This window comes from Typha angustifolia, chromosome 12 (genome assembly GCF_048772165.1).
Source record: "Typha angustifolia cultivar Huaian chromosome 12, ASM4877216v1, whole genome shotgun sequence".
Taxonomy (NCBI): domain Eukaryota; kingdom Viridiplantae; phylum Streptophyta; class Magnoliopsida; order Poales; family Typhaceae; genus Typha; species Typha angustifolia.
The window spans coordinates 2,713,937-2,728,920 of NC_133250.1; the positions used below are offsets into that span (position 1 = coordinate 2,713,937).

Genomic DNA, 14,984 nt, shown 5'->3' on the forward strand with positions numbered 1-14,984 from the left:
TAAAATGTGAGAAGCTCTCCATTTGGTCCCCTTTGGAAAGGAATCTCTTCGTTGTTATCAGTTTATAAGGAGTCTTCACACAACTTCGAAGGAGCTTTTAAGTTGTGGCAGTCCATTCACCATTTCTTTTGTAGGAGAATTTTCAAACCATTGAAGCTTAAATGTCTATATATATGTAATGCCAAAGTTGAGTTTGATCTCTGTAAAAGAATATAACAAAGGATTTGATATATTATTCTGTACTTAAAAAAAGTTTCAAACTAGTTTATATACTTATAATTAAAATAAACTCGTTAGTTTTTCTATCAAATTTAATTGAATACCATCAATGAGCAAAATACCCTCTCATGTTTGCTAGGCTCGATTTTTTTAGATCATGTTGCCAAATGACCAAAACAGCTATAATTTGTATTGTTGTCCTATAAATTATCTTATTAGATATGGTATAACTACTAAAGTTCATAAAAATTTGAGTTTAATTATATTTGCTATATAGTTGGCACAACCTAGAAACCTTTTCCCTATGTTACTATATGTTTAAGTTATCTTCACAAGAGCTCTTTGCCCATAGTAGCATAGTATTAAAAAATGATGGTTGAAAAGAGGCTATGTATGAATGAGAAAGTAAGAGCTAGCTAGAAGAAAATGAGAAAAAAATAATAATAAATGACTTTTTTTTTTAAAGAGAATGACTTATATAAGAGGGAGATGACATTTTTATCCAAAAAAATTATATATATATATAAGGAGGGAATTCAGCTCTCCAATTTGTTTTGGATGTTATTTGCACACGCTTAGTTTTTTGACAGAAAAACTAATAATTCCACTTTAGGCATAAGTATAAGAATTTGTTTGAGATTTTTAAAGTACATAAAAGTAAAACAATTTTCATTATAAGTAGATGATGATGAAATGTATTTAATCCTTAAATGAATCTCTTCTTTTGGTTGTACCTTAGAAAGCAAGATGAACATTCTATTTGAGGACATTATAGCCACTAGAATTAAACCTCTTTCACGTAATAAATCTTATACTTTTCAAGTTGTATGAGAATTATAAGTCCCTTTTCTTGTAGCTGTCCAACACTAAATAGATTATTCTTCAATTCAGAGACATAGAACATCTTAGTGGTAATCTATATAATTCTATTCACCAGCATCTATATGTTGCCTTTTCTTATTACAACCATGTTTAAGTTGTCTCCTAACTTCACAAAAAATATTTAACACTTGCAGCTTTCATCTAACTTGCTGAAAAACTCCTTACCATACATATGATGAGTTAAGATACTATAATTCTTTTTTGGTATCTTCTTTAACATCCTCACAAGTCATTAGCAACATATCTCTACTGACTTTAGTAAAATGTGCTTTCTCTATTTCATTGTTTGGATATTCATGTTAAAATATCTCATTTTGTGGTAGTTATAGCACTCAACGAAAAACTTATCAAAGCTTTGTCTACCTCTTTCTCTTCCTCTAAATCTGCCACGATCTCGTTTTCTTAATTGATCTTCATAGGAAACCTTCAAAGCTTGTTTTTTTAAAACATGGTTATTCATATGTTGTTCATGCACCAAAAGACTGTTTCGTAGCTCATATATGAATAAGTTGTCTAGATTATTAGACTCCTCGATAGAGCACACGACATAATCAAATTTTAGTACTTTTGCTTCAAGGAGTCTCAAATACTCTTTGTTGTATCTTTGTTCAAAATGGTCTTCAAAACTGATCAATTGCTTATAGTAGATACATTTTTAGCCTTCAAATCTTTTATTTGGCATTTTCAATCGCTTTCCTTTGTTTTTCAATTGGTTCAACTGCAAGAATCTCTTGTTCTATCAAACTCTAATATTCCTTAACGAAGAAAATTCTCCATGATACACACCAGTGATCATACTATACATCAAGTTTTGAAATTATTGGTTTCAATTGAACTTAGTGTAGAAATTAAGAAATTTGGGAAAGGGAATTTAAGATTTAAGTCGACTTGGCTAGATGTTTGTGGGCTTTAGGGGTTTTGTTTGTTTAGAGAGAGACATGAGCCATTAGATCCTAATGGTTCTAAATTATATATATATATAATTAATCTGAGTTTAGCGAGCCTAAATTAATTGCTCATGCTTAGCTATACTTAATTCAAGCCGCGCTAGAGCTGCTTGTTTATTTTGATAACTTATAACTTATAGGAATATGATCTCTCCTTAGGCATGGTCCTAGATGTCATATCAACCACATTACACTTTTTTATACAAGGTTTAACATTTTTGTAGAATAAGAAGTGCTAGGGTTACTTGAAGCTATAAAAAATAAAAGCGTTTTTTATTCATTAGTCTGCAATGTTAGAGAAGAAACGTGATGCTTGGTCGGTATATTTTAACCCTTTTTTCTTCTTTTTTGTGATTCTAAGTGTTAATTCAATTCATAGACCCTAATTTTTTTTTAAATGTAGATTTAACATGATGCAATTTAAAATTTAATAGCCTAACATGCTCAAGCAAACTATCTTTCAATCTATTTTGTTCTTTAGCTTCTAGAAATCTAATTTTATCTAGTAAAATAATTTTTTAAAAGTATTTATAGAAGAATAAGAAACATTTAACAGTTTGTGAAGTTGAAGATTTTCTTCTCTGAGTTTGCTTAGCTCTTTGGAAACATCATGTTGCTTATTTTAGATTAATCTTTTTCTTACGTCTGACGTTCAGTCCTTTCTTCAAGCTTGACATTGACCTTTTTCAGCTTATACAATTCTTTGTGATGGTTGTAAAAGGTGCCTTGAAGATCTAATTCATCCTCTTCATCATTTAAGCTCTTGTTTTCGTCTTTCCTGAACATCTCATAAAAAGAGTTAGTAGATTTTTAAGAACATAACGAAAATAACATATTTCTTATGTTCAAATTTAGACTCTTCCTCCTCGGAGTCTTAGCACTAATAACAACGAACCTTTCTCCCTAAGGATTTGCTCCTATGCTTAGTGCCTTTTAAATTATAGACAGGGAACCTCTCTCCCTGAGGATTTGCTCCTATGCTTAGTGCCTTTTAAATTATAGACAGTGGAGGGTTCAAAAGAGATCTTTCTCTTTTCAATGCTTTTTTCTCTTTTTGAGCAAAAGAATTTGCTTGTAAATGTTTTCAAAAATCTTCATAAATTTTGAGCAAACCGAGTCATAAAATCTAGATCAACTTCGTCATCATCAAGAAAATCATCATTAAAAGTGTCATATTTCTTATGGATGAAAGAGACATGTCAAGTTTTCTTTTTTTCCAAAAAATTCATGATTGACTCAGAGGTTTGTAAATTTCATACGAGTTGTTTACGCGAAAAGAATTAATATCTTAGTTCTCTTCAATGGCTATAACTGTAGCCTAAAATCTCTCTAAGAGAGATCTATAAGTATTTTTCTCACCATTTTGTTTATTAAAATTAAAAGAAGAGTTAATAATATTGCTCAACTTGGTATAATATTCATTAATGATATCATTCTCATTCATGTTAGCTAACATTTGAAGTTTTGAGAGCTTCACCATGACTGTACCCTCATGAGTAGTCTCAATAATATCCTAAGTATCTTTCACAACCTCATAAGTGCAAATTTTATAGAACTCATCTTATGTTACATCATCGAATAAGAAATTTAGTGCTTTACTATTCCAACCCAAGTTATCGTAATCAATGTAATCGGTCATGTCCCATCAGTCTAATGGTTTGTCTTTGAAGACCTCATCATTACTGGTTACACTGAGAGAAAAGTACTTATGGATGATCGAATACTAAGCTCTCTTATCTATGGATTTGAGGAAAGCCCTTATCTTTACTTTCCAATAAGAGTAATTCTAGCCATTCAAAATTGAAGGTTTAATAGAATAATAACCTTGTTACGAACTAGATTTGAACCGTTCTGGAAGTGATAAATTATAAAAATTTAGGTGGTGGTAGCCTCATGAGTTAGGGTTCTAATGAATTTAGTTTCACCTAAATTGAAAGTCAAGATTAAAAGATATAAATAAAGGAGTGGAGCAGAGTCATAATGGGGTAAAACGATAAATATTCGACGTTGCGACGGTTGTTGGGGAGTGGCGGACGACCAATGGTGGTGGTAGACGGTCGTAAAGTAGGGTGGCTGCTGGAGAAAGATGGTGGCTAGGGTTTAGAAGCTCAAAAAGTTCTATGACTACGATATACTCCTAATAAGATAAATACGATTTAACGGTTATGTTAAAAGATAAATACGAGATAATAAAATAACGTAACTCAAATAATTATTCCAAGATAGATAATAATTTACACATGACCCACTCCTATTTCTAAGAGTAAAAATCCAAGTGGATTGGATCCATATTATATGATTTATTTAAAATTCAAAACTTAACTCGACTTGACTTAACTGATGGTCAAATCATTACAGACCCTATTTTGAAAAATCTCTAACACAAATAATAGTAAAAGCACAAAGATAATATTAAAAAAATTATCACAAAGTGCTTGAGCTGACAAAGACAAAAGAAAAAGCTAATGCAATTATAAAAGCAATAAAGCTAAAATAGTCAAAATGACACAAATAGCAAGATAGTAGATTTCTCTCTTTCGAATCAATGGAGGTGATTAATCATAGGGTGACTTATTCCAATATCCCCTCTCACAGTCCAGTATGTGAGAGTTGATGAGCTCAAGTCAGTCTTAACTATACTAGTCTTGTATCTTCACTTAACGGAGAGAGTGGCACAACTAATGCTATTCGTGCTATTCTAGATTTCTAGCTGGTTGCTCCTACTTATACAAACAGATTATTAGTTCTCAAGGTGAAAAAGAAATACTCAACAAGAATACGAGAAAAATTAGCAATCTAGCATGTTAAGTCTTTAAGTAATAATAATAAAAGTAAAATAACTAAGACCAGCAAAATAATTCCAAAATGCAAATACAATAATTTACTGAAAACCCCTCTATCACACAAGGTCAAAAATCATGGACCTATCCAAACAAATCACTACTGAGATTTATCACTTGAATACAAGCTATTCATAGCCCTACTCATACTGAACACAGTGATGTGTAGATCACACACGGGAGCTTGAGCCTTTTTCTTGAAGAATTTTTGCTAGAACTCCTTTTGTAGTTAACTAGTCATCTCCAATGGAGCCTTCTAACTGGTTCAAATTTTGAGCTATAAATGTCCTCTTCTTTCCTTGCATTGGTGGGGGTGACAATGCACATTTTAGCTCCCCAAGTTCTTTGGCAAGAATTCCCTCTTCTTAAATAAACCATAGCATATGAAGTGGATCTTTTCTATTCTTTCTCCTCAAAGGAGGCTCTTTTAGGGTTTTCTAATAAGTGTGAAAGATGATTTTAAATGTCCTAAACATCTCTTTTTTATAAGAAAAGAGTTTCGCCCCTACATCTGAAAATTTCTAATTTATCCAAAAAATATTATCTTCCCACTACAAAAAATACGGGCTATACTGATAGTCACAAAATGCCACTATAGATCAACACCGGCATTTCTGAAACTGTTGTTTATAGTCGTGTTAGTGTTGTGCAACGCCAACATTTTTATAATACTTAGTGGCATGTATATATGCTAAGAGTTGTAAACAATGGCATAAAATGCCAGTATATGCTGTAACATTTAGTGGCATTTTGTCAATTATTATTAAATATAGTGGCATTCTAAATGCCGGTGAAGATGTAATTCATGACATTTTATCAAACGCCGATAAAAACCTCCATTAATTAGTGACATTTTTTGAAATGCTGGTAAACAGGTAGCGGCAATTACATAAATACCAGTGAAGATATTTGGCTATCTAAGTTTTAGTGGCATTTGCAAAAATACCGGTAAAACTAAATAATTTAATTTTATTATTTATTTAAACTTTATGAGCACTATAATTATGTTAAATTTAAATATCATGTGATAGTGTAATCAAACATAGTACTATTTTCTACTACATATGAACAAAATTATATATAATAAAAACAACTGTATAAACAAAAGTTCACAAATAATATCTATATTGACTTTCTAAAGAAAAATACAAAATTGTCTATGGAGTATACACATTAACAACTATTCAAAAAGATTAATATTATGTCATACTTAAAATTATTCATTTAGATATACAATCATCAAAATATGATTATATCAAAATAAAGTAGTTCTATGACATTTTAAAATCCTTAATATTGAAGATAAAACACCAAACACATCCAACATTTGAGGTATCGCTATTGTATTTCACCTTCATCGTAATTTGACCTGAAAAAGTAAAATAAAATTCATAGATTAAGTAAAAAAAAATACAATAAGCCTATACTTAATGTATACCAAGTAAGAAGGCCAAGTTATTATTTTTGTAGTGACATTTTGACCTGATATTGCTATGACATCTTACTAAGGGCTCATTTCGTGTAAGAATTACTTCTATATAAACTTCTTGAAATTTTTGTTTAAGTCTTTCCCCTCCAACCAATGTTGAGAGATTTTTACTATAAACCACTCCATATGCCACCGGTCGGTGAGGTCTTCTAATTGATATTAAAACAAATTTTTCACCACCTACGATTTATATTACTAAAGTAACAAAAATTTGTAGTTTAAATAAAATAAATTTTACAACAAGATTAACAAGAAATGCTTCATAAGCAGGTGTGAAGGTGTCATAGTATAAGTAGTGAAACAACTATCAAATGGATTGCAAGAACAATACAAATATTCATTGAATTAATCTAGTATTAGGTAGGAAAATCAGTAATCAAGCCAACAACATTAAGTTCAGCCTAAAGATAGCAGTTTATAGATTTATTAGCCCCAACTTAAAATTATACGTCTCTTAGAGATCGAGAATTTACAAGAAAGATCCTAAAGGTTTACATTTATGACATCAAATAAATGAAATCTATGAGATTGCAAAAGCAGAACTAGATGACGGATAAGCTCTTCTACAACATTGCCTATATAACATAAGGTCATATCCTCAAGCCCTAAAGAGAGTAATGCTTACATGTATTAATACCAATCATCTTTGCTATTCAGTAGGTTATTAGCAAAAAATGAAATTAATAAAAGAAAAACTCTTGGAACCTAATCTTCCATAGTTAGTAATTTAGTATGCATATATCTTGCTCATGCCTTATATTGGTGACCCACTCATCATGGACCAAACACTCATGAGCTTACTTCGTGCATGTTTCTCAACCCACGTCAGTTGAAATCTACTATAGACAAAGACTCACTAGCATATTGCGTGATATGAAATTTTAAACCTCCATAATAATTGGCACTTCATATCTATGCACTTTATTTAGTATAATACTTATGCATAATTGTTCTACCTACTGATTTAGCTGATGCAGAAAAAGATCATATTTCCAATCAGTCAATTGATATATCTAAACATGAGAGTATAATGTACTTTAACAATGACATTTGAGCCATCTTAATTGAAATTTATTAATTAAAAATATAAGATGTTTTTTTGCATATATTCGCTAAATCATAGAGCTCGATTTGTAAATAGTGAAGATGTAGGATGTAAATCATAATTTTATTAAAAAAAGGGGTGTTATATGCAAATTTTTCTTGTTACAATGATTTTTATGTGAAGGAGTTTGATTCATTTGAGATTTTTGAGTTTGTGACTAAATCACAAAAGTCATAATTAGAATTATATCTAGAAAAGCCACGAATTGATTGAATAAATTAAATATTCTTAACTATTAAAAATCTAAATCGCAAAAGTCATAATTAGATTTATATCTAGTAAAGCGTCGAATTGATTGAATTCTAAATTGAATATTCTTAACTATTAAAAGTCTTCAATTTCGGTCTCTAGATATTTCTCTCATATGATATATTTAATATTTATATCTCCATAATTGCTTCTGAATATGTTTTTAACTAATATAGAAGTGCTTAAAATCTTGAGACCGTGGATGCTTTAATTTGTACTCGAAGTTAGTTGTTTTATACTAGAGAGAATTATATTTTATTATTTTCTTAATAATTATTCAAAAGTTTAGTCTGCTAACCATTTTATTATATTATGACAGAAAGTTTGGTAGTATTGGAAGAGCTAACGAAAGATATTACAAATTTGGACTTAATGACCAATGCAAGTGAAGCTGTAAAATTCGATGAGCGCTCAAATACATAATTCTAAATATTTAATAAGTTACTTATATAAATTTTAATATATGGGGGAATAGAGTTTTATATTTATATGTCGTTTCTAGGATATATTATAATTTCTCAAATTCTTAAATATGAGATAATATAGATATTTTCTCAATTTTCTATTGTAATTTTTATATTATGTTTCTCACTGCTTATATCTTATATGTTTATTAAGAAAACCTCAATTTTGTCTCTCTCTATCGTCTATCTTAGTTATTTATGTTATTATTATTTTTTTGACAAAGTCATGGTCTTTGGATAATAAAATGGAGAGCTTAATGTTGTTGTATATTTATTTCAAACTATTTGTAATTTATAATGGATTGTAAACTTTAAACTTTGTTCTAATTGTCATCAAATTGTTAAATTTGAGAGTTGGAACTAAATTTATCATATGCATTTGTTCTAAACTTTGTTCCTATAATTTGTTGTATGGATTTAGATTTAAGAGTTAGAACTTTGTTCTAAATTTCAACTTTATTGTATGAATTTGTGTTATGGTGAGTCATTTGAATTGTAATTTTTATGTTCCATGAGTTTTGAGTTAGAAATATATTACTTTATTTGTATAATACACAATTTATATATGATAAATTAATAAATATTGAAATTTATGTATGGCTAAATATTGTTGTGTTATTTGTATCGGTGTTATCGTGTAGTGTTAAATAAGGTATCATGTTCTGTTAACATATCATGTTAACACGAACTGTTTATTAAATAGATTATTTTGTCATGTTAACACGATCCATTTATTAAATAGGTTATTGTTTCGTGTTAATACGATCTATTTATTAAATATTTTGGATATGTCATATTAATTGTTTAATAATCAACTCGGATTCGTATTTATCAAATATAATTCGATTATTAATTGGATCGTGTTGGTCGAGGTGACATAACCCGAACCCACTTAGCACTATCCGATTCCCATCACTATTTGTCTTTAGACTAGATAAAACGGCTCAGCTCGCTCGTGCCCGGCCCGATCCAGCCCGGTTTGGAATGGGCTAAGCCCGGCCGGAGCTCGAACTACCCATGGGCGGCACGGGCCAACCCTTTGCCCGCCCGACCCAGCCCGAAAGCCCGACTGTTTGGCCTGCAACAATATTTACCTGTTCTACTACAATAAAAACCAACTAAAATTTTGGTACTAAACCGTTTTACAATTTTTTTTAGCACACATTTAAAATTTTTTAATTTATTATTATTTTTTAAATAGAGGAATATATATATATATATTAAAAAAAATAAGCTAATTGTAAAAATATTTTAAAAATAGCTAAAATATGGGTTGGGCCAAATGATTGGTGGGTTGGCCCGGCCCAGCCCGGCCTGACCGGCTAGCCCGATCTCTCATTAGCTGACGGGTCGGCCCGACCCGGCCTGACCGTCTAGACTATTATAGCCCGGTCTGAATCCGGCCCGAGTGATTGGTGGGTCGGGCCGTCAATTAATATTTAAGCCCGATTAGTCGGAAATGCTAGGCCCGAACCCGGGCCGGCCCGCCTGATAATCATATCTGTTCGTCTTCCTCTCTTGTCTGGACTCTGGTACTCCTCTGGTTTAATCGAGACCAAAGCCGACTTCTCTCGCCTCGATCGTCTCTTGATCAATTTCTTTAGCTTTCTTGCCCGATTACTTCTTCTCCTCCGTTCTCTTGATCCCGGACACAAATTTTTCTCCTCGATCAACTCGCGTAGGTTTCTTGATTTGTTTCTCTTCTCTCAGTCTTGCTCGATTCATCCACCGTCATCTCCTCCGGCGAAATCGTAAGACGAGGGCTTCACCCGGAGTCGTACGGTACGGTGGGACTACGATCCCTACGCCGCCGAGGGTGTATGTATCCACTTTTTTCTTGAGCGGGTAAAAAGTAATACGGATCTCTCTCTCTCTCTCTAGAAGAGAAGGATGTCGAAATCTTGCAAGGGCCTGGCTATGGAGCTCGTCAAATGCCTCAGCGAGACCGACTGCGTTAAGGTACTCCTCGCCACGATCTCTATATCGCCTTCAATCTTCCTTTTGTTTTCTTTCCTTTGCTGGGTTTGGTATAAGACGACCTCTTTGGTTTGGAATACTTAAACCCTATGATTCAATCTATTCGCGGTTGATTTAGATAGACGGAGGAGTTATTAGTTATCGTAGATATAATTAGTTTTCTTGGTTTCTTTTTCGGCTTCATTAGATTGGATTTAATATTGATAATAATATTTTAAAATGTAATCCGTAGACTACTTTAAATCCCTTTTGGAATGAATGCGCAAAGATTGAGGCCCTTTCAGAACTAAAAACTAGAATGCAATGATGTATATTTTTTTTGAACATTCTAGTCTTTTGAGATGCAAAAGTTTGTGTTAATCTTTTTTATTCGAGGTTTTGGCAGTTGCCAGTGGTGCCGGGCCTGACCGCGTGTGAAGGCCTGCTGCAAGGAGGGCTAAGGGCAATTTCTTTTTAAATATCACATGATCTTGGTATTTAATACTGTTTGTTCAAAAATATCATTCAGCTCAGGAAAAAGGTGAAGGATCTTTTTTGTTAGTAAAAGATGGTAGCTTTAGTTACTACAGTTGCACAGATACAATAGGCTTCCTCATAGATCAACGGCAGGTTTTGCATATTATATATATCATGCAGTTATGTGATTACGGCAAATAAGTTGCCATGAAATTTGAATCAATTCTGGTTATTGTGTATTGAGAATGAGAGCGACAAATACAATTGGTGAATATTTTAGATCATTAATTTGTTCTAAATTTTTAAGCCTAAAGGACTGGTTTCCATCATTGTCGCTGTTCATATGTATCTTAGTCTGTAAGATGCAAATAATGATACAGAAATAATATACTATTGGCAACTCGATGCATTTGATTTCATGCATCAGTATAAAAGGGAAACAATTATAGTTTTTTTTCAGTTCAAATGACCGAACTGAGAAGGACAAAAAGTCATTAAGAGCTACCTTATAATCAGACAATTAAATTGAACTTGTACTTTACTTTCTAACTTGTGGTTTTCTTGTTTATTCAGGTTCAGAATAGATCATATAGGGAATGTGCAGGAGAGAAGGTACCTTGCATATCTAGCGAATGTGTTGGCCTGAGAGAAACGTACTTCAACTGCAAGAGAGGCCAGGCATGTAGTTGTCCTTTTAACTGCTTTATATAGCTCCATGATATTTTTTGGCAATTATCATCAGCATATGGTAATTAGTGAATTCCTCTTTCCTTTGATAGGTGACACCACAACCAACTTCCTATTTTGCTTCCACTGTAAGATTCTTGAATGCACACATTCCAATAGAAAAATACACCTGACTCCCCTTGTTTTAGGTGAATCAGTGACCCCAATAAACCATTGACCGGCTCAGTAAATTTGGCTCCGAGCCCAAAATTTTGCCTATTTGTCAGGGTGACCAGAATGCTACATAATGTAATAGGATATTGGGAACTGATTTTGCATAGTAGGTAGGGGATCATGTTTAAAATCCAAACCCAACCTATTTCAAACTTTGTAACTTATTACCTATGGTCAGAATCCAGATTCTGATGTGGATCTGTGCAGATCAACCCTACCTTGTTGACCTACAATGTAAGTCATGCCTTGACATGCAATCTCTTATGTGTCCCTGGCACACTTATGAATAGTTGACAAAATGCATTACCCTGCACACTGCAAAGGCAGTAGACATTTACAACCTAATTGATAGGTATTTCATTGCACCTCACTTACGTTTGACCTGTGAACAGTTGACATGTACCGATCTCACTATATTGGAAACGAGAAATATCATTCACATTAGTGATGTATTTCTTTCTAGGCTAGTAAACTTGGCCTTTTGAGTTCGACTTGCATTTCAGTCAGCCCTATCGAAAATTGTTTTCATTAAGAGTTCTACAATGGGCAGTACCTTATCAGAAGAGATATATCTCGAACTTCTCTCTTGGAATTGCTTGGTGTAGCTCGAAGAATGTGAAAATATTTCTTTCTACAATGACAATTCTTTGTGGGACCCAATGGCCACTCTTTCCCACTAAGACCAATGACGATGATCATTCCTTATTACTGATGACAATTTTGCTGCTGACTTGTAATGTCAAAATAAATTAGGTGTAATAGAGCATTCCCCTTCTCCCATTATAGCAGTCACCTACATCGCTTTTCCAGTGTAATTTCTGTCTTTGGCATTCCAACTTTTTTGTGGAAAACTGGAAATATTCAGTTGAAAAGAGTAGAAAGTTAGACGATGTTCTTCAGCCGTTTCTGTGTAAATATATCTTCTTATTCCAAATGCATAATTCTAAACTACTTGTTCTATGTAACAGGTTGATATGAGAGCTCGGATACGTGGGAATAAGGGTTACTAAGTGGATCTGGATTCAACATAATGAGTCATATCTTGATATCTGATAGAACTTCACCAGAACATGCTTTTCTTTTTTCCTTTGTTCTGAATGCTGTTGATGTCTTGATGAGCCTTGCAGCTTATTTGTGGCTTGCAATCGAGTTTTTGGTGTACCCCCAGACATTTTTTAGACTCTTCTGTGAAAGTGATCAGATAATTTCTTGAGGATTATATTTTGGATTTGAGTAAAAAAGAAAAAAAAAGCATTTCGAGTTAATGACTGTTGACAGATAGGCACCCAAAATAGGATTATACCATTAGAATCTTGTCTCTTTTTTTGTTGAAAATATCCTCTTCTCTAGAAGTGTGAGTATCTTTTGTTTATCCTTTAGTTTTGATTAAAGCTGGTGTTTTCGGAGATTTTAATTCGTCTAAGTATTGGGTGTAAAGTGTAATTATTATTATTATTATTATTATTTTGAAGCGAAGTAAAGTGTAATTTTTCCAGCTCCTGATTGGCTTCAACTTGTAAGAAGAAAGTAAGTCAAGGACACTTTCATTCGAGAAGATAATCGCGTGTGGCAGCGCTCTCCTCTCCACCGCCCACGCTTCACGAACTGGCACCTTCTCCCCTTCTTCAGATCAACAAAGAAAGAGTAGTGCCCGAACAATATCCGGATTTATAATTTTTGCTTAAGATATGAAAAAGGATACGTAAAAAATTTTATTGTAACTAAAAATAGATATGAATAATTTCTTTTTGGATATTGATTGGATCTTAAAATGATAAGATACGAAACAAAAAGTTTAGCATTATGGATCTGATAATAAAACAGGCATAAAATCATATGATCTAGCATTAAACAAAATCACAATTCCTAATGGCTGCAAGTTCACTTGTTATAGATCGGATTAAGGACTTCAAAACCCTAAACTGACTGTAATTTCTATTATCTCAGTTTACATTTCCTTTAAATTTTTGAAAGAAAAAAATGGATTAATTACACTTAAATCTCTAAACTACCTATAATTTCTACATACATACTAAATTTTTTTAGACACATGAATCCCTGAACTATTAAAAATATTTTAAATAGCCGTTGTATTAGGTTTTCATTGTTTCTTTTTTCATTTGTAAGTTGTTATATGCAACTCAAATGGGCAACTGTATGACATGTTTACCCTTACATTCTAGAGAGAAGAAAGAAAATTTTAGTGTATGGTTTACCTTCTTAATCAGGTGTTTTGGTTTTCTCATTTATTTCATCAACCATACATATATATATAATCGGTATACCAAAAAAAAAAAAAAAAAAAAAATATATATATATATATATATATATTTGATTGTTCAGCTATTGATCCACTATTAAATGAAAGCAAGGGAATTTTAGTCCAAAAACTAAAAATTGCTATAGTTTACTTTAGGGATAAAATCAATTCTAGAATAGATATTTCTTTTTATTATTTTTAAAATAATATTTTTATTTTAAAAATAATTATTCTTATGTTTACTTGTATTATAGAATAAAAGTATAATAATTACTTTTGATGTGATATAAAGTAATGAGAAAAATATATTTTATTTTTATGAAATTATTATGAATACTCTTTGATTTGATATAGAGTAAGTTGATGAGATAGATATCAAGAATAAATTAATAATTTTGACCAAACTAGAACCACTTTATAATTTTTTTACCAAAATAGATTGCCACTTAAACTTATTACCAAATGGGGTATAATTCACTGTAACCATAATAAAAATACTAAATTGATCAGTGTTTTAAAAATGCTAATCAGTTTAGTATTTTTATCGTCAAACATTTTCTTGCCTTAACTACTGAAAGACCTAAGTTATATAAAACACTAATCAGTTCAGCATTTTTATTAGGGCTACTTTAAATTAGACTCCATTTGGTAATAAGTTTGAGTGATAGTCTATTTCGCTAAAAAAATTAGAATGATGCTAGTTTGATCAAAAACACCTGTTTGTTATGTTTCTCTCTCTCTCTCGGTCACTAATCCATTACTAAATAAATATTGGTTTTGCATCAGATCTCTACTCTTATATATACTATATTCAAGTGATGCATCATAAAAAACTTTTCAACAAATAACTCAAAAAGATAACAAATTAAAAGAGAACAAGCAAAAGCAACATAATAAATAATGAGATATAAAATAGCACACCGGAAGCTTTACTATTATGGTAAATTTTAATAATTTTTTTTTTGAGAGAGAAGTGAAAGTTTAATGATATCCCACTAAATACTGATATCACCGAAATTCTTATCCGGGTAGTCTCGTATAATATGAGTCTTTTTAACTAATTCAATTTTATCCTATTTGTGTGAGATTGATATCAAAATATTTTTAGGATATTATGATAGAATATCCTTGTAGTTTTTAAGGAATCATATTTTACTCCTCGCTTGCTACAAGAATATACTTATTTTATGTTATCA

The 14,984-nt window shown here is 31.7% G+C and overlaps 1 protein-coding gene across 1 annotated transcript; it reads left to right on the forward strand.

Annotated features, from left to right (window-relative positions):
- The first annotated feature begins 9,710 nt into the window (after positions 1 to 9,710).
- On the forward strand, positions 9,711 to 12,747 carry LOC140772096 (uncharacterized). Its single transcript, XM_073113990.1, has 4 exons — positions 9,711 to 9,977; positions 10,077 to 10,154; positions 11,202 to 11,306; positions 12,497 to 12,747. The coding sequence occupies exons 2-4, from the start codon at positions 10,086 to 10,088 to the stop codon at positions 12,536 to 12,538; spliced, it is 216 nt and encodes a 71-aa protein (XP_072970091.1). The 5' UTR covers positions 9,711 to 9,977; positions 10,077 to 10,085; the 3' UTR covers positions 12,539 to 12,747.
- The last annotated feature ends 2,237 nt before the right edge of the window (positions 12,748 to 14,984 follow it).